General features: G+C 47.0%; 1 protein-coding gene across 1 annotated transcript in view; it reads right to left on the bottom strand.

Annotated features, from left to right (window-relative positions):
• Positions 1 to 20,422, bottom strand: part of TSC22D1 (TSC22 domain family member 1) — a 265,286-nt gene extending 244,864 nt beyond the window's left edge. The window contains exon 1 of the mRNA XM_069640084.1: positions 18,001 to 20,422. Within this exon, the coding sequence (XP_069496185.1) occupies positions 18,001 to 20,213 (2,213 nt within the window). The 5' untranslated portion in view covers positions 20,214 to 20,422. The remainder of the gene's footprint in view (positions 1 to 18,000) is intronic.
• Between the last annotated feature and the right edge of the window lie 310 nt (positions 20,423 to 20,732).

Genomic DNA, 20,732 nt, shown 5'->3' with positions numbered 1-20,732 from the left:
AGTCATGATTCACTTACGATACAGTAACAGTACAAACACAGTACATCAAGTAACGCGAACCAAAACACTTGAAGTTAAACTTTACTCATGCAAACCTTTATTTTATATACTCATAGCAGTTGTGGTGAAATTACTAGCTTACTGGTAACAACTTGCAAACATCTCACCAATGTATGGAACTGGGTTACACATTATAGAGGGAGAATGAGATTAAGACCCAGAACCCCTCCCTCCCAGAGAAACAGAAGTACACCAAAACCCAGGGTGTTTCTGGAAAAGGAACTTTGTCAAACACCATCACGCAGCCTACTGTATGAATAAGTAATGGTTCTCCAGTGTAGGAGGCTGGTGAATACACCAACAAAGTTCACAGAATCTTGTTTTAAATCCCCCCTCACTTGCATATTATTTTTCCTGGAGGATTTATTTTTCCGATTTAAACTCTTACTCAGGTAAGCTCTCCCACTGTTCCTATAGAAGTGTATCTTTAAGTTTGATATTCTCGGTGTTGTCCAGGTATCTGATTTCGAGTGGGTTAGCGGCAAAACCGATTTTCTCCAACTCTGGCAATCCATCAAAGGTCCATTGAGAAAGCCTACTCCTAACCCAGCATTGTCAGTCTTCATGCACTCATAACACTAGCTACCCCCCCCACCAAGCCACCTCCCTAGATCAGACCTTTTGCCTTTTTGCCATATTAATTGCCTCACCAAACTGTTATTGAGCCCTCACATTTCATCCTTTTGCCAGACTCCTCAATTATCAAAAACATATTTCTCCACGTTATTATACAATCCTTTCCCTAGGCTACACAGATTATGTTTGCATTATCCACCATATCATTCCTTGTTTGCTTAGGCCGAAAGGGCACCTTTCCACTGCACAATGTTCACCCCTTTTCTCCTCACAGTCATAGGTGATTCTCTGCAGGTGATTCTCCTCATTTTAACACGTGGGGTAGCATTTTCTCAGTCCCTTTTCCTGAAAGCGGAACTGGCTGAAAACATCCCCCCCCCCTATTCAGCTCTCTCTCCCTGCCAGGTTTTATGGTGGCTGCATTCCAGAGCTCTTAATGCGCACACCAGCAACAGGAGCGAGGCGGGGGTGGTTGGAAAAGGAGGGGAGAGACTCATCTAATTACCCCCCACACACTTATGGCAGGAGACATCTATACCATTGTTATGTTATATTACCAGCACTTGTATAGAGCACTGTGACCCAAGGGTATCCTGGTGCTTGTGTAGTAATCACCACCAGAAATAAGAGCAATTCAAGAAAGGTAGGAAAAATACTAACCCATCAATGAAGTAAAGTCAGCAAAGGTCTGCTGTAATGAATGGGATGACCTTTTTCAATGTGTTTAGCTTAAGGTGACCCCCATGACATCTAGCCTGAATATGACGTTCTGACGAGAAAGGATCAGAAATGTTGACTCCGAGATGGCAGAAGGCCTGGAGAAAGGAGCCATTAGACCAGAAGGACTGTGCTGGCCATGGGCCGATTACCAAAACTTCAGTTTTCTCCGCATTCAGCTTAAGCCAGTTTCTGATCATCCAATCGCCAATGTCAGCGAGGCAGCCCCTCAGATGCATGGCAGCTAACCCCCTGCTCATGATCAACTCAGAAAGGAGCAGCTGGATAACATAAGCATAAGAATAAAAACGGCATCCATGAGACTGGATTAGCATTGCGAGGGGGCGAACATAAATATTAAACAAGCAAAGGAGAAATTGCAGATACATGTGGAACCCCATAGTTAAGAGAAGAGAATAGACATTTAAACAGGGGGTAGAGAGCGCATTTGCTAACGCTCAGAGAAAAGACCAAAACCATGAAGCACCATGCTAGTAACTCCGATCTCCTCCAGGCGTTGACACAGAATAGAGTAGTTGATTGTATCAAATGCAACAGAAAGACCCTCCGGATCAAAAAGCCAACTCCACCCTGATCAAATATCATGGGGATATCGTCAATGACTGACAGCAGCACTGATTTCATTCCCATAGAGGGATGCAACCCAGACTAAAAAAAGGACCAAGAATAGCAGAATCTTCCAAGAAGCGAAAGCATTTGATAATTGAGAGTGAGTGATCAGGAGCTCAAACCAGCTCCTGGGTGTCGGGCATCAACCTATAGGCAGAAGCTAGCACAGAAGAACTAGAAGCCATCAGAAATGCTCCAATAACGGAAATATACAAAAATATAGCCCTCGGTAGTGTGTCCCCGCAGTTGCTGCAACTTTGGGAGCGCACAAAATACTGACTCCTATTACTGCACCCAAGCAGAGCAGAGGTTGCAGGGGTGTCTCCCGCTCTCCTTCAGTGCAGTAACGGGAGTCAGTGGTGTGTCCCCGCTTACCACAATGCTGCGTCAGCTCTGACACACGCAAGTGGGACGAACCGATGCTGCAGGGATGGCGGTGAGTCGGCGGCGCACACAGAAGTGTGCCGCCGTAAAGATAAGTGGGGTGGTAGGGGTGTCTGGTAAGGGAATTCAGGCCGGGTGACATGGGTAAAGTGATCCATTTGATGACTGTGCCGCAATTGGCGTAGACATTTTCATCTGCGCAGCTACGGGTAGCGCAGTGAAATCTCCAACAGTGTTTCCATTTTTTCCAATTCTTCTTTAGTAACATTCGCAAATACTCAGTTAATGTCACATTTACATGTGTGGAAGGCACCAGTTGGCCCAAGGAGCCGAAAGTAGCACCTGGAAGTTGTTGGTTTCAAGCTAACCAGGCTCTACTACGCTAGAGGCAGGAGCTAAATATCTCCCAGCTTCCCTCAATTTTGAGCCCTGAAGCGTCTAGGCCCTTCATAAGAAACATAAGGGAGGCACGGCTGCATGTTTCAAAACAGAATAAATAGAACCAGAACTCGCAGTGATTTAATACCAAGGTAATAGATAGATGGCATGCCTAGTGCAGATATTTCTCTAAATCCTTAAAGGAATAGGATCAAAAGGGTGAAGACGATCTGAGGCGAGCTACCACACAGGGGACGTGGCCCTCTGAGGTTAAAGAAAATACAGAAAAAGACATCTCTGTGCCAGGTAGAAAAGAATTACCTGTGTTGGGAATATCTGCAGGCCTTACAAGTGGGGCCGGAATGTTGCTTCTAATGGCAGATATCTTCTGAATAAAAAAATTAGACAGTCTGAGAAGAAGGAATTACAGAAGAGACTATTGAAGGAGATGAAAGTTCAGCACAACCGCTGATAGCTCCACAGATTGGTTATGGTTATGAGCAGTCAAAAAAGAGAAGTGGGCCAAATGATAGCTTAGGCAACTTTCAAATGAGCTGTCAATTTACAAAAAGGCAGAGCCAATTTCAACATTGATAATTAACAATCCATATGCAGTTTAGATTTTGGTCTTTCGCTTCACTGCAGCTGAATGTTATTTCGGTTTATGGTCCTCCGTAATATCTGTTTATTTCTAATAGGTGTATGCAGTACATGAGTATATGCAAATGGCTGGACTGCGGAGATGGGTGGATCCTCTACATTGGCCCAGAGAGCGTTATCTGGGTAAAGTACCAATTTTGCCCTAGATTATTGCAGGTATATAGTCAAAACTTACATTAAATGTCAGTCAATGCATTTATTCTGATAGACTAGTACAAAAAACGATCTGTCAGACAAATATTCAGTTTTACAATGCAGATAAATGCGTTACGCAACAAAGGGCAAGGAGATCATAGTTAAAACAAGCCAATGTTCCCCATTAAAACATATTCTTTAATATTTGCAAACGGTAACCTACAGTTAAAAAAAATCCACAAAAACAAAAAACAAAAATATGAGGGACGAGAAAACAGAACGAGATCTAAAAGCAGGGTGCACAATTTCAAGCTGCAAACTACAATCCAGGCATGAAAATCATTTGCCACCTGAATTCTACACTTACACAGCACACCATTCACCAACAGTCAATTATCACTAGCCAATGACCAGCAGTGAATGCAAATTCTTGGCCCAGTCTAAAGCAACCTTTAATGTGCAAGCACCTCCCCCTAGTAGCACTGTTTTGAGCAACTTAAATTTGCACAAATTAGGATACGTTGGACAAAAGAGGTTTTCAGGGTTCTCCTGTCCCTTCTGACAATGTAGGGAGACCCACAAATAAAGGTCATGTCAGTGAAACTAGTTCCTCAGTAATGTTGAACCAGGGAAGTTTGCAACCTTTCTGGAGTACCAAACATGTGTGCTAGGTTTCTCAAAAATGCTGATAACGTAAAGCAGCCACCTCATAGCTACAGTATCTGAATGGAGGGGCGAACCAGGACGGTGGCTCACTCTTCCAAGAACGCTATCGTAGCGAATAACAACCGCCATGCTACGGGGAAAATGCACACTCAAGCCTAACCATGTGCACTTGAACTCAACTTAAGTACCATCAAGAAACAAGAAAAGACTTGGTGAACATCCCACTGTGCTACTCACAGACATGTTACCAGTGCCACAGCCAACTACTTCAGGAACACAAAAGTTGATCAACAATGAAAGCAGAGCCATTCTCAAAACTATCAAACATGGTTTCATCCCTCTGTCCAACCCACGTGTGCTACACTCCAATGAAAAATCCACTACCATCAACTTTTTCTTCATCAAGATCAGCATGATCCGTCAAGCACAGACACCAATGCAACAGCCGACACTACACCACACATGGAGGTAGTGTTGGTTTTACAAGATAACGTTCAAGACACTCACTATGGAAGACCTCAATGCCACTTTCAGCCTTTGTACTCAAGGCCCTTTCAAGCACCCTGCCCTTACCACGCAATCATCAACAGCCCCCCCCCCCACTCAAAGAATCTTCCCTCAAGACTAGACAAATTCTCCCTCTTCACAAGAAAGCAACACTGGAACCTGACAGCCTTAGCAAAGACCTCCCCATCACTCCTCCCCTCCTAGTTAAGATCTCTGAAAAAGAAGTAGTCACACAACTTGTGTAACACATCGACACCAACAACCTTCTGTCCTACCAGCCTGGCTGCACACCCAGTTGAACCACAGAAACTGGCTACCATCAAGGTGAGCGACTATACCCTTATCTTTGATAACATGCTTGCCTCCTGGTTCTAACTGACCTCTCAGCAGTGTTCGATACAGTAGACCACAATACCCCTCACCGACATTCTATCTCGCTGCATGGGAATCAGTGAAACGGTCCTCAGTTCAAATACTAATTGCCTAACATTCATCAATTCATCCAAGTGGATTCCTCCAACTCTGCCCATTACCTGTGGAGTCCACCAGGATCAATTCAATCCCTCTTGATTGTCAACCTTTACCTTAGCCTCAATCTTAACAACTCAGAGCCCACCTAGTGCACACACTACTACATTCACCAATATACAGACGACTCGCAGCTCTACTTCAAGATATCCTCCATAGACAAATAGACAATATCTACAGGCTTGAGGTCTGCCTCGCCTTGATCCAGCACTGGATGTCCAGTGCTTACCCGAATCTCAGTTCCTCCCAGATCGAATTCCTATCCAACACTGAACAACCAGACATCCAGACCTGGCTCTCAGCTATGAACCTCGAGAGCTTCACATCTCAGCGGACCACCCGCACAAAGTTCCTTGCGTTCTTTATCATATACCAGTCCTTTAAGGAACAAATGGCAAGAAGACAAATGGCTTTGTACCAATATTCGCTCATGCAGAAAATCAAGACCGTCATCCGAGCAAACAAATTCAGATGTACCCTCTAAGCATTCATCCTCTCCCACAAAGATGGTGGCAATGCCCTTCTGGAAGGACATTGGGCCCGAGATGTGTCACATTGCATCATGACTCAAAGAACTCTGCAGACTTCACCACATCACCCTAACCCTTCATTGAACTGCAGTGGCTCCTGCTGCAAGCACGAATCACCTACAAAACCAGATACATCCTCTACAAGACTGTGGCCCTCAAGGCCCAAAGCTACCTCAGTGATAAGCTCTGCATCTCTGGAGGCCTAACATCCACCAGAAGTGAAGTCATGCGCAGTCTTGAACTCCACCGGTGAAAGAAGTTAAGAACCAGAAGACAGGCCTTCTGTCTACATCCCAAAAATCCAGAACGAGCTACCCGTCAACACGAGATCACCCTCCCCGATTCCCTTCTACATTTCAGGAAGATACTCAAGGAATGGCTCCTCTCTAACAGCTTCGCCAACACACCCCAGAGCCAACCGGAGACTCTGCGATCTGCTTCCCTGTTTTGTCCCCTGGTTGACTGTTAATCACTTGCAGACAAATTGCCAGTCCAGCCCCATTAGAACCACACCCCCTCCTTTGTATCTGTTTCCACTCACTTTGTACTTCTCCTAGGACTCAAATAGTGCAGCAATGCTTCTTGAAGCTAGGTCAAAGCTCAACAAATACAATAAGGATAATAATAGGGAGCACAGGGGAACCTGGCCACAATCTCAAAAATGCATTATTTATTAGAAGCCTCTTAGAGTTGGTGGTTACACAATGTGGCATAAACTTTGCTTTAACGCCAAGTCCCACCTGAAACTTGGCTAACTGTTGCCACACTTTCTCAACCCCAGTTCCCAGAGGCTGTAAAAGTAATTCCCAAGTAAATTGAATGAGGTTACCTCTTTAACTCCAAGAAGAACTGTACTGCGGAACATATGCTTCCAAATCTCACACCATAACCCTTTTTACAGTAGGAAGATACTAAGCTACTGCACATGACAAAGGCTTCAACTCCCTCCTTTAATGAGAACATAGTTCTGCTTATGCAGATCAACATCGGTCCATTGCGGACACATTAAATGTCCCCCGTAATAGAAATTACAAAAAACCTTAAAAAGCAATTTTGTTTTTTTAAAGGCGATGTACCTGGTCAAACATTAATAAAAAAAATACATGTTGGCAACACCAGGAAATAAATACTAAAAATAAATAAGGGTGCATGACACATTCAGAGAGGTTATATAGTGTTTCAATAGACAGACTGCACTTGTGTAGTCTAATGTAAGTGACCTTGTATAGCGCCCTTCTGAAAGAGGTGCCATAAGAAAAGGGTGTAAATGTGGTGTCACTAATGGGACAGATAGATCTGAAAACAAGCATTGGCAATACCAACAGTTTGGGCTTTTGTGTAGGCATAGGAAAGGCACTTGCCAGGCACCGCCATAGTGGTATTAATTGGCCTTTGAATGTAGCAGGTGCCTGGGCATTTTATAGATGGGCCTAGCGTATGTCCAATACTTAAACACAAGTCAAAAATGTTGCCTTTGCCAATGCTGGTTTTTAACACTACTTCAGTGAAGGACATGCATAGTGCTTATAAATTGAGTGGCTGAAGGCCGATCTCGTTATGACATTAGACCACAAGTAGCCATTTTACAGCCCCAATTAAGTTATTACTCTCAGAAGAATGCTTTAGAAAAACACTGGCAGGCAAGTGTAAAGCTTGATAGGGAGGCTTGATTAAAGCAAGTACAAGAGTTCCTATGAGGAGCATTTTGGGCAGGGAGGGGCAGAACTGCATGGGAACGTCCATAGGGATTAGCATGGCCATGAGCAGTCAAATGGGTAGGCACCTATACACCTTCAAGCTGGGTGCGCCATCTCAAATGCATTTCTCCCCATCAGTACTCTAATGCAATAGATTCAGGTTATGGGTGGCGCGGTTATGGGTGGCGCAAGTGCCACCTAATAGCGTAAACCAATTAGATTAGTACGTATCTCATGGAAGCAAAGACTAAAGAAACCGATAGGATTTTTATTGAGGCATGTTTGAAGGTTAACAAGACAGCAGTCACACTTACATCAACACTGATTTAAGACTATGACATCATTCTGTGCCTTTGTACAGAATGTATCTCCTTAAATGTGCATACCCACCACATTAGGTAACGCTGTAACGCTGTGACTGGGGATTACATAAAACACCTATTTTACGTTTCATTACAGTGCCTGGAAGAATGACAAATATGTTGTGGCACACTGCTTATAAAATGTGATATTTATTAATGTTACATTTTGTAATGGAAAGGGACTGAGGGGAAGCAGGGGCCAGGAGAGGGTGCTGGGCAAATATGATACATTTTCTTTTTAGATACACCAAGTGTATAGCTGAGTGAGCTAAATCTTCAACTGTGGTACATGCCTGCACTTTCCAAGTTCAAATGTCAGCAGCGATAAATTGAGTGCCATTACCTTTGGTAGTAATTCCACTGTTACAGCACTTTGGTGGGAGGGTGCAGGTATGAAGCACTATACATAAACGTGATATAAAATAAGATTCTGCATTAGGGAAACTCTAGATGTTCTGAAGCTACGTTTAACAATGTTCTGTGCATTAAAGGCTTCCCTGTGCTATTCTGCTGCCAAATCAGGTCCGCTGGTGACAGTGAACATCCTCTTTTTATCAATAGTTCTTTTTCCTCTTGGCAACTCTCCTTGTAATTCTATTATGCGTTCTACGGGGACAGTGTTAAAGTTCTCCTCCCTTTCTTCCTTCCCACTCTTCATCCTTTATGCTGAGATGTGTGGCACCTTTTACCCTTATCTGAGGTATCTCTGAAATCCCCCTCCCTCTGCTAAATGTGCGGCTGCTTTTGCCGCTCAAGACGACCATTTCGTTCCCCATTTATATCCTGTTTTCCTGTTTGTGTTGCGCATTTTATTATTGCCACCACTACTGGAACTTTTGGGGCATCAAATTCTTTTATTAGTTCTGCATGGTGTATGGAGGATCCGTCAATTCTTTTGAATATCCTCCTTTCCCACTGTGCCAGTCCTGAATGAATAGTCGACGTGACATGGGCAGTGTCGGAAAAGAGGTTTGCTGCATGCCCTTCCATCATTTATAGTGCTCTTATCACCACTAATTCTTCTGCCAGTGCTGAATAATGTGGTGGTAGTCGCTGATGAGATGCCATTACATATTCCCAGTTTATGCAGCACACTACTGCTGCACCAGTATTTCTCCTTCCTGTGAGTCAATACTTGATGACTCGTCAAAGACCACGTCTTCTCCTGCAATTTCTTACTCTTTTACATGTATGTTCCCTACTATTCTGTCCTTGTGGGCTGCACAATCATGTATGTAATCCCCTTCCTGTATGGGTTCTGCTAGGTAGATTGCTGGGTTTACACTTTGGCACCTTCCCACCTCTATGGCTGGGTTGGTTAATATGATCTCATATCCCAATGCTCTTGGGTGGTTAGTGTACTTTTTGATTTCTCAAGAATGGAGAATAATGAGTGTTCCACGTACGATACTACGGGACACCCCTAATCGTTGATGCCTTCTCAATTACAAAACACTGCAGCCGCACACGATTGTTGCAAGGGAAGTGTTGTTGCATTACGGGGTCTAGGCTTCCGCTGTAGTAAGCTAGTGGTTGGTGTCTCTGCGGCTTCTTGTGTGCGAGGACAGCCGTCCAGCCGTCATCACCGAGTCATCTGAATGTGAAAACAAATAGAATTATTCACAGTAATTTGTGAGAGCCAACACTCGTTCATGTACCAGTGTGTCTTTCAGTTCTGTGAAACTTTCATTCATTTCAGATGTCAATTTTATGTCCCTCTTCTCTTTTTGTTCTACCTTAAGGCCCTGCAGTAGGGGTTTAGTGGATGTGGCATAATCAAATACCCAGGCTCTGCCGTAATTGCATAGACTCGGGTGTCACTCTACACCCTTCAATGGATATTATTTGCCCCATGTACACAGCCTCTTCTAGGTAGTACTGTAATTTTGCCTTATACATCTTCAACCCTTTGTCTGCAAATAGTGACAAAACGTGTACTGGGTCTGTTCTACAATCTTCTTCTGTCTCACAGCATATTAGCAGATAGTCAACATACTGAATCAGAGTGCTTGCTGTTTGCACATTGCATAGATCCATTTGTATTATCCTATTGAAATTACAGGGCGATGCAGTACCCTTGTGGCAAACTAGTGTGTTTGAATCTAATTCTGCAATACGTGTAGGCGGTCATATATCTGGAGTCTGGGTGTAAAGGTGAAAAGAAGGTATTTTTCAATTCCATGACCATGAAATACTTTGCCTTAGACGGGAAATTCTGCTTCCACCTTTTCATTTAGAGGGCACAAATCCTGGATGAAACGCCATGACCCCGTCCTTTTCTTTATCGGATCGATGCGTTACTGGTCGATTTAGATGTCTGAATTATCCATTGCTGCAATAATACATGCAAAGTGGAATCCTTCTCGTTTTTTTTTTTTTTTTTTTTAATTTTTTACTGCCCCAATCCCCTTTCAGTACCCACACATCATGAGGTCCCTTGTTCCACAACTCATCGGGTACCCTTTTGAGATCTCCATCTGTGTGTTTATTTTCCTTCACCGATTGTGTCAAAATGGGTACAATTTTTTCCAATATTTGAACCCATCCAAGCAGAACTTCAAGCCGAGCAGAAACATGCTGTGGTATAGTGGCTTTGCTCGCACAGTGCTTTGTGTGTGAGTTGCTAAGGGAAGAGCTGCTACCCAGGCATAGTAAATGCAGGGTGTGTAGCACACCACCCCCTTCTCTGTGAATTAATGATATAGTGGCAATCAGTTTGCTGAGCAGGTCTCTCCCCAAGATATTGATGATTGAGTCTTTGGAGTACATAAGGGAGCTACGAGGTGGTGCGCCCCTGTGGGGCTAGTGGTAAATCTTTTGTTACTGGGACAGCGACCGCCGTTTCAGAAAAGCACTGCATATCCATCACTTTGTTATCTAACGGGAATTCCCCCCCGATGCAGGATTTAGTTTTCCTGTATCTATGACAAACAACAACACTTCACTGCTACCTCTGGTTCCTCTTCAGGCTCGTCAGTTACTGCTAGGACTGGACACGCTCAGACTTTCAGTGGGCCCCCTTTTGCTGTGCATTCTTCGGCAGAACGGGTTCCCTCCTACCACACTGAACCCCGTGTAATGGGGCACCAAGCTTTGCCTTAACACCACTGTGGTATCGCCTTAGACTGCAGGTGGCTCAACCATCGACGGGACAGTTATCCTGCTGTCAATTGTTTTTCCTTGGGACTGCACTCCTCCCTGCTGTGCTGACACCTGCGCTAGTTGCAACTGCCCTGAAGGACACTGCATCTGCTGCCACTGGTGCCCCTGCTGTTGCGCTACTTGGGTTTCTTGTTGCATAAATGGACAGGTTTGCGCTACGTGCCCCATGTTCTGACATATGTAGCATAGTCCGCAAATCTCCTATCCTGCTCCTCGATATCCCTCTTCCTCGTTGTGAAAACCCTTTTCCTATAGGAAAGTATCCTCCATGCATGTACATTGTGGTCCATACTGCGGCTGCATGCACCCTCCTGGCTTTGTTTGCCCTATGGGAAACCCTTCCTGTTGTGCTGGCACCGCGGAGGCGGCGCCTGGCACGAACAGTGCTCCTTCCATGGTGTATATGGCCAGTTTCTGCCCTGCATTCTCGGTTGCCTGCCTCTTGCTCTCCTGCTTCCTCTTACAGCAATGTACTGTGGTTGCTTGTATTTCGAGCCAGCCCTTAGCTTCTACATCCACTATCTTATCCGAGGAAGCCTGTACTTCTGTTGGCAGTCCTTTTACTAGTATGTGATAGAACAGTGGTATGCATTCGCCCCAGGACCTTTGCAGAGTCCATCAATTATGAACTTGCTTGATAAATGAAAGATGACCCATCTGAATATAACAAGCCATCACTGTCCCCAGGACATAGCTGGCTGGATACATGCTTCTTAAAACCTCCCAGACATGCGCTCGACAATTGTTAAACTGATCTCAGTCATGAGCATTGGTGCTCAATTTCACTCCTGTATAGCGTGCACAATTCCAAATTTTGTCTGCCTGTTCACCTATAATTGCGGCAAACAAACTTTTCATATCCCCTACAGCCAGCGTCACCGCCGCTGTCTTTTTCTCGAGTGCCTGTATCCATTTACTAGCCCCGGCTACGAGGTAGGGCAAGCTACATATAAGGTTCTCCCGGTCCATTGTTTGCCAGGGCACATCGCCCCTTCTGTACTAACAGCATTACCCATGTCTCAGGTCCCATCCCTTCCGACAGCTTGCGTTAACCCCATGTTTACCTTCCCTGCCCTACTACGTAAGGAGGTAGGCCAGTCCCTGGCACAACAGTCATTGGGGGTCATTCCGAGTTTGGAGGCAGCCATGGTGCTGTTAGCACCATGGCTGCCTCCAAACCCTGGTCTGGGTTCTCTGAATGGGGATTTACCGGGTCATTCCAACCTTGGAAGACCCGGTAAGTCCTCATTCAGAAAGCCATTCCCCATTCCCATTCGAGCCACCTTAGGGCTCAATGGGAATGGGGAAGGAGCAAATAACAGGCCCGCCCTGGTCCCTTAAGGGGTCCCGCTAAGAACGGCTGGTTAGATCAGCCGTTCCTGGTGGGACCTGCTAAGGGACCTCAGAATGTGGCAGTAAGGGGTTAACGGCACCGGCATTCTTACCGGTGCCCTTAACCCCCTACTGCCATACTCTGAATTAGGCCCATTGTCCTGTCGTTTCCTCCCTTTTCTTCCCCGTCGCCCAGGTTTGCCGGGTGTCCATTTGTCCCCGTCACTCCATTCATCTCCTAATAACCAGTCGACTGAGGCTGCGCCATTCTCCCCAAGCCCCCTTGCTCTTCCTCATCTCCTCCTCCATCACCCGTTCTGCTTCACTGAATAACACACCCACCTGTTGGCGCGTATTCTTTTCAATATCTCCTAGATAATTTTCACCCTGCATATCCACCTCCTCTCTTTGTGCTTCTTGCTCTTCCCCCCCCCCCCCATTGCTTTCCTCTCTTCTCATTTCCCCGCAGAGGGTTAGTATACCCGGAGGTTGGTCGTAAGGTGGGAAAGAACCCATAGGGTGGAGGGTGGAGAGCTTGAATCGCCCCCTCCCACTGCCTCTTCTTTCAGTTGTTACCCTTTAGGCTCCCTGTATAATGTTCAGATACCAAATATGTTCTGCCTGCTTTCTAGCTTAGAGCCTTTATATCTCGTTAATAGGTACGAGAACATATTCTCTATTATCTTACTGTCAAATGTCCCTTCCCTGGTCACATATGGAAACACTGCCCTGCAGTTTCGCCAGCCCACTGGAAATTATATTTTAATAGTTTATCGAGATCAGGGGGAAATTTGCAGCACATTTTGTCTAGGGGGCTGTCCACATAAGCCATCATTTCCTTTCCCCCACCATTTTATTCCTAATCATACCCATCAATGTTCACTCTGGCCCTCTCCACAGGATCACTGTTCCCTATGTTAGCGCAAGTGTCCAGTGTCTAACCATCAACGGAACACTCCTGCTGTTGAAGTGCAAAAAGCCTGCTATTTAACACGAGATAACTTGTTGCCAACTTGTCAACCACAAGTCCTAACCACTGAATGACTAACTGCCACACGCGTATTCCCATCTACAAAAAAAACAACACAACTCATAACACCAATGGTGCAACTATACACATCGCCTGCACTACGTGCCACTCAAACAGCCACACATTACACAACTCTCCTGCTCTACCGCAGGCGTGCCCACACCAGCGCCTGCTCCCCATCGGGTGGTATGCTCAATATCTACACTACTACAGCCGATTGTCCTCTCCCTTCTCAGAGGACGCATTGTATACACCGTAAAAAGTATCTATGCTCCCCCGCCATAGGCATGCACTATTAGGCAGCGTTTTCTTGCAAGGTTGTATTCACATCCTGGGTACCCTCGAGTTCCCCTCAGCACCAAGCCTCCACAGCAGGCTCACCCTTCCACTGAGCATGGGACGTCGCTCAAGACCTGGCAGACGTTTGTAAACTCTGAGCCTGCAGAGCCTCCTCAATGAAGTGCAGCAAAGAACAGGTCTGCAGTCGCCAGACCCGCATGCCCACCGAGTGCGGCCTGGACACCCTCAGTGGTCTGGGGAGGACAGATGACACGCTCAGTGGTCCGGGAAGGACAGATCTCTCACTGGGGCCTCCCAAAAATGTAACCAGGGGTCCGCCAATTAGAGCATAATGTACTCAAAAAGTAGAGCAAACACTGGGCAAGAAGCTACACTGTTTATTACAGCTGGGTGAGCATGAATCAAACGGAACAGTGGATATGCTCTGATCGAAAGGCAGACATCTGAACTGGATACCAACAGCAGTTTTATACCAAGAAATACAATGGTCGGAAATCCACCGCAACACTTGCAAGTTGGTGAATTTACTTTTTCTATGTTTCCCAGGGATTTCATTGGTACTGGACATCACCTCTCTGAGTTTACATTGATTAGTAAAGCGTAATTGACACAAATAGTTTCCCATTACAATGCCTCCCCATGTGGTACCACATTTCTTCACAACCCACCCCAGAACAACTGGTTATTACTGAAGTAACATGTGTGCTGACCGCCAGAACTTACTGCCATTGGTTAGCACCATTGAAAACGGAACACGAAATACCCTACAGCTGGTGGGAAAGGGGACATTCACACGACACCTGTTGCATGATGACCAAAGCAAACCGTGGGGTAGATGCTTGTGGCTTGCCACCTCTCCAGAGCTCAAGAACATACCGTCTGATCAGTTCTGCCAGAACACCACTCTGTGCAGTGCTCCTCTGCCACAGCCGACTGTGGATCAGCATCAGTGGTCAGGTAACCGGCACACTGGTACAGAGCCATTTTTCCCTGCTGCCGTACTGGACAGCTGGTTTGGCTGACCGCCTTGTTCTAGTTATGTTGTATTTCTCCCAATGAGTAGCTTAAGCGCTACCCCCCCTTTTGCAGATCCCCGTCGTACTGGTCACGTGTTTCAGGTCATGGTTTCCCAGGTCCAGCCCACCCAGAGAGATTTCCCACTATACGTGTATATGATAGCAGTATTTTTATGCTTCCCCTTCTTTAATCTTAGGGCAGTGGCTTGGATTGTGTGTACACCCTAAGCATTATTATCGCCTACTGTTCCCAGTGAAGCCGTTTGTACGGGTTGTCTGTGGCTTACAATACCTGGGTCATTTCCCATATAGCTGCCCTACCACTGTCCTTTACTCTCGCAGTTGGTAGGCATGTCCCAGTTTGGTGCTGAATTAGCGTCTTTAACACATCAGCATCAAAATGGAGTATGTTAGCATGCACAAGATGATGGGCCATAGAAAAATAAAACAGTCAAGCTGATACTACATAATAAGCTTTTGAAGTGGAGAATCCGATCTGCGTGCCCTAAATAGACACACCCTACTCTACCCATACTCTTGCGGAAAAAGCACACTAGCCACTGAAAAAAGCCAAAACTACATTTCCTGTCAGGGGGAATTGTGTGAACGTCAAACTGCAGCCTGCATTAAATGCAATGTGCACCTATTTACCCTGACCAACATTTTAGCACAGTTTGTGTGCTGCACATCCCCAGTACCAGACGACCTCTTGCTCAGGGGAGGGTACAGGTGGTTGGGGCAGGCTTTATGGGGACACCACTGTACCAGCAACAGCTACTACTGAACTCCAAAAATACTTCCAGAAACCAGTTATGCTCAGTCACCAAGCAAACAGCCTGGTGAGGTTACTCACGTGGTGATATTGGGCAGGACTCTGACCCAGGGGAAGCCTAGGATTGTGGGTCCATGGATCATGAGGTGTTCAAACCTTGAAGAGACAGACCTTTTCAAAAAATTGTTCAAGAATCACAGACATGTTTCATGGTTCTTTCAGCGCTTGGAGTTGGATATGGAACATGCTAGGAGACTAAAGTTAAACAGTGAAACTCATCAAGCTATCCAACTTTAAAGCTAAAACCAGGGAAATCACTCATTCAATTTGCATTAGGAAATGTATATTACAATATATGCACCCTACAGCTGCCTCCTCCAACAGAAGTCATTTATCTAAGTTGCACTGAATTCACAAAATCAATATTTCTTAAGGAATTGGAAGAGTGATCAGATGTGCTTTTGGGATTTAAAATGAATAAATAAATAAAAAGGTGTTTAAACTGCATGCTCAACAAATGTGTATACCATTTTTAACTGCCCTTTTGCATTTTAAATCCTAAATACACCAGATCAATGCCCTTTCATAATGAAAATATCCAGGCAGATTTTTCACAGCTGTAGTTAAGAGGACCACCAGCCAATGTGCATGCCTCACTCATCCACCCTGCACAACGTGCAAGAGCGGCCCGAAGAATGGTGGTGGGGACGATGGAGGCCAAGCTTCCCTGTGGAATTTCCATTCCATATAGCCAATGCTTATCCCCCCCAGGATAGTTTGGGCTTTTTAACATGACTTTCAGTGAAGGACACAGTGATTAAAAATAGAGTGGTTGAAGGCAGACCTGGTGGTCAAGAAATGTTATTACACCAGCAACTCGTTAACAGCTTCAGTTAAGTCATTAACTCTCAGAAGAGTGCTTTGGGAAGAAAAACAGGCAGGCACTTAGAGTGGAAAGTCTGATGATACGACTTGATTAAAGTGAACTCCCCGTGAGGAGTATAATCAATGACAAGGAAGAGCAAACATGTGCATGCACGACAGAATGCTAAAGTGGTAGATAGCATTTGTATTTTAGGCTGAATCTAAAGTATACATTTTGAAAAGGTGAATGCATAGACGTAGAAGAGAACACTCAACGTACATTTTTCCTTCAACCAAATTTCAGAATCAAGCATTTTATAGATAACTTTAGAACTGAGTTCTAAGAAGAGGTTCAACTAATCTCTTGCAATCCCCATAAGGATGAGGAATGTGCTTAAGTTTAGGCAATGTGGGGGTCTTCATCGGTTGCTATCTACCACCTAATGCAGGATTTTGCTAACATTTATGGAGAGGAAAGCAGGAGAGCTCATCATGCACGTCCCAAAAAGCAATGCACTGTAAATATAAATTTGAAGCAAACACAAACCTGCATGGGAAAACAGCACCTTAATTACCCTTTTTTTGGAGGTCGTTGACAGAAAAACAAAGTGTTAAATAGGTATGTTCAAAGCACAAAAGAGCAACATTTTATGGTATACTAGGAAAATGCTTAATATACATATTGTTTGTAATAGGGCGTTCCAAATCAGTTTACAACCTCACTCCCACAACCCACAGTGGCAAGATGAAAGTGCTTAACCATCGGCCCAACATGACCAATGGGCCACTCAACAGCAGTTTGTGGCGCTGCGCTCTGCCTCTAACCCCAATGCCACTCAGTGGGAAGTTGACACACATGCTTATGCAGAGGAAACAATCATGTGGATCCCTAAAGCACGCCCACTTAAAGCATAATTTCCCATAGTGCTCCCAAAACGTAGACTATTTATTCTGCTGAACTACAGGCGAGTTCCGATACGGTTACACCCTTTCATCGCTATCGAAATCTTTGCCGACCAGGCTGAATTTGAAGGTGGCGAGTCCGGCCACGGGAGCACGGCGCCGACTCGCACAGAACATCGGTCAATAGAATATAGACCAGTGTATATTCTCTTCAGCGAAGGCTGGATTCCTTATACATGTGGAAACGACGTTAATGCCCAACAGGTTTGGAGGTTCGTTGTTATCAATATACCACTGTTGCCCTAATCGACACGAAGAAGTTATGTTCAGTACAAGAGTATCACATGAATGTATGTCAGAGGCACACTGTAAAGTTATAAAAAATTGCTCAACTTCTCACAATCTGCCAATGGGCAAACATGTACATCGCAAAGTTGCAGCTGCCCGACACCCTACACCCAAAAACACAAGGCGTCCCTCAAAGCTTGAGAAACACATTTCCAACTCGTTAGCCATAACGCTCTACGTAATTTCTGAAATAAGGACACCCTAGAATAAAAAGATTGTCCTAAATTTATCGAATTACAATCATGTAGCATTTAAACATGTTTTAGGGCGTGACACAATTAAAAGGATGCAGCAATAGTATGATGCAAAACCTCACCAATGCAATCATGTGGCCCAGAGAGCAAAAGGCATTGCATGGTGTCTCAGAGGTTACAAGTCACGCTATTATCGCCAACTTGCCCAGACAATGGTATGAATATATCACTGCTACCGCATGACCTCACCTGTCATCCTCGCCATCCACCAGAGGTAAAGTCTTCAAGGGAAGAACCGAGCCAGCTAAGCTGCTACCACTCCCATCCAAGGAAGAAGCACTGGCAATTCCGGAAATCCCTTCAGCGATCATAGCCTGCGGCAAACCGGACACTGAATGTTCCATAAGGCGCCTGGCATCTGCGATCTGATTTGCCACTGACTGAATAAGTGAAGGTGCAAAGAACTGAGCAGAACTTAGAGGTATCTGGTGTGATACATGCTGAGATCCAGGCAAACTAGCTGGAAGATGAGTAACTCCCTGGGCCCCGTTGTGAACATTTGAAGGTTGGGCCATGACGGGTGCAGAGGCCAGACCCACAGAAGCTGTCAAGTTGGCCTGGCTAATAGCAGCGGCAGCAGGGGGCATGGGGCTGACCACTGGGATTTGGGAGTTGTTAATTCCTTGCAGCACAGGCTCCAGTCCTTGTGCTTGATGTTTTGTGGACATTGGGGTATTCTGCGATGACAAGGCCACTTGCTGTGGTAGGCCCGTGGGAACCATATGTACCCCCTGGGTCTGATGCTGCTGTAGAATCGGGGTTGATTGAGTGGGACCACTATGCTGCAAAACTGAAGACATTCCTTGGTTCAGAGATGGTTGCGGCTGCTGGGTTACAGACGTCAGATTTAAGGACTGACCCATTGTCACATTTTGACTGCTCTGCACCGATACGGGCAGGCTGACAGGTTGACCAATAGCATGACTGCTCTGTACTGTAGAGGATATATTAACTTGCTGGCCCGCACTGTGACTGCTCGCCAATGCAGCTGGCATCAACGTTGGTGCATGAGCAGCAGTCATAGAAGGGACTGTTGATTGTGCTTGCGCCGCCGTGGATTGTATATGTACCTGCAGATTGTGTCCAGGGGCCCCTATTCCTGACTGCACGGGTACTGAGGGCTGAAGTATCTGAGTGTGCTGCAAATAATCCACCACGTTTCCTGCAACATTAGTCTGGCCAGAAGGCATAGCATGGCCTTGGGAGATGTGGCCGGAGATCTGCTGCTGGGCTGCATACTGCAGCTGCTGGGATAGCGTCTGCACAGGTTGGGGGTAGGGAGTCTGCTGTTGATGGGTGGGTGCGGTTCCCATACTGAGACCAGCTGAAGGGTTCACGGAGGGCAGAAACGCCTGCTTCTGCTGTCCGTAGCACCCGTCCTGCGAGTGCGACGGGCCGGGCTGAGGGGCACTCTGAGGCTCAGGAAAGAGTTGCGGACCCGGCCCCTCGCCACTACCCGCACTCTCCGTGTAGTGACTCAGGGTGCTGCTGGCCGAGCTTTCACTCGTACTCTCCCGCTCTTCTGCGGCTTGCCGCACACTCTCCACCACCCGGTGTGTAGCTTCTGCCGGCTGCTCCCTCTCGTAGAATTCTGTGCAGGTCCAGCGACCCTTGCGGAAAGGCTCAGAGCTAGAGTCCAGCTTCACCACCCGGAATCGTGAGGTACCTGCTGAGGCCGTAATCGGGGGAGGGCCTTGCTGCCCCACTGCAGAACCCAGCGCTGCCTGAGCCACCGCTTGCGCCACCTGTGCAATGGTGCCGCCGGGGGGCGTCGGGTGCGGAGCTGTTTGAACTGCTCCAGTTAGATTGTTCATCATGTTCATGTTCACGCCGACCATTGCCCCTGGAAGGGAGGCTGCGGGGGGCTGTAGAGGCTCGGGGTGCGGGAGACCAGCCGTGCCGTTGATAAGCAGCGGGTGAACCTGTGTGGGAAGCCCGGGCAGGCGCGGCTGATTAGGGGAGAGCGCACCTGGGGTGTCGGCCTCCTGCAGGTTGCTGAGGGTCTCCTCCGAGGAGCTGCGGCCAGGTGCGCCCAGGTCAGTGGCCCTGGAGAGCGAGGCGTCCAAGATCTCGGAGGAAGAGAGCTCTTCGGTGTGCGACTCGTCCAAATCGTCGTAGCTCTCCGTGTCCTCGGCAATGCTGTTGTTGGAGCTCAGGCTGGCCGAGGCCTGCGCCGGGGTCACACTGGTGATCTGGAAGCCGCTCTTCTTCTTGGGACCCACGGGTTGTAACAGGGATTGCAGGCCCAAGCTCTGCGGAGGCTGTGGGCCCAACAGCCCCTCGTCTAGGCTCAGTTGGCCTCCCGCAGGGGCTCCCCCGGCGCTGCCCCTCCTGGGCACGGCGGCCACCGGCTGCGCCATCTTCCTCACCTCCGGGGGTGCCTCGGGCTGCGGTTGCTGCATCGTGTCCCGGAGAGGGCGGGTCGCCCCCGACTCTAGCAGGCCGCGGGGGGCTGCTGGCTGCCGGGTAAAGAAGGGGTCCGGGAATAGAAGGGGCGCGGCGGAGCGTCACAGCAGGGCACGGGCGGGTCCATCACTGACAGGCAGGCGGTGACAGCTGCATGTTGCCGTGCCTCGGGCTCCGCAGCCCGGACTCTGTGCTGCTACTAGACGGATGCTGGGTCACCGGCAGCCGGGAAGCCAGGAGGAGGGGCAAGCAAGATGGCGGGCGCGCATGCGCGTTTCCACCGCAGACATAAAGCCTTCGTCTGTTGGAAGACAGAGGCTGACAGCGGGTGAGCGGAAGCGAAGAATGGACGAATTGGCTGGTTGGCGGAAATAGCCGATCACTGACGAAGAGGCAGCCGTCAGACTCTACGCCCTTTTCCAACACCGGATCACTTCGGAAGCATCCGGCGATTTCGTACACGGTCGCTATCCATTTGCGGCCAGCTATACGGAAATTGACGAAGCGAAGACAGT

The sequence above is a fragment of the Ambystoma mexicanum genome, chromosome 7q (assembly GCF_040938575.1).
Source record: "Ambystoma mexicanum isolate Mex_15411 chromosome 7q, UKY_AmexF1_1, whole genome shotgun sequence".
Taxonomy (NCBI): Eukaryota; Metazoa; Chordata; class Amphibia; order Caudata; family Ambystomatidae; genus Ambystoma; species Ambystoma mexicanum.
The sequence above is the reverse complement of the archived record's forward strand: the minus strand, read 5'-3'. Positions and strand labels throughout refer to the sequence as shown.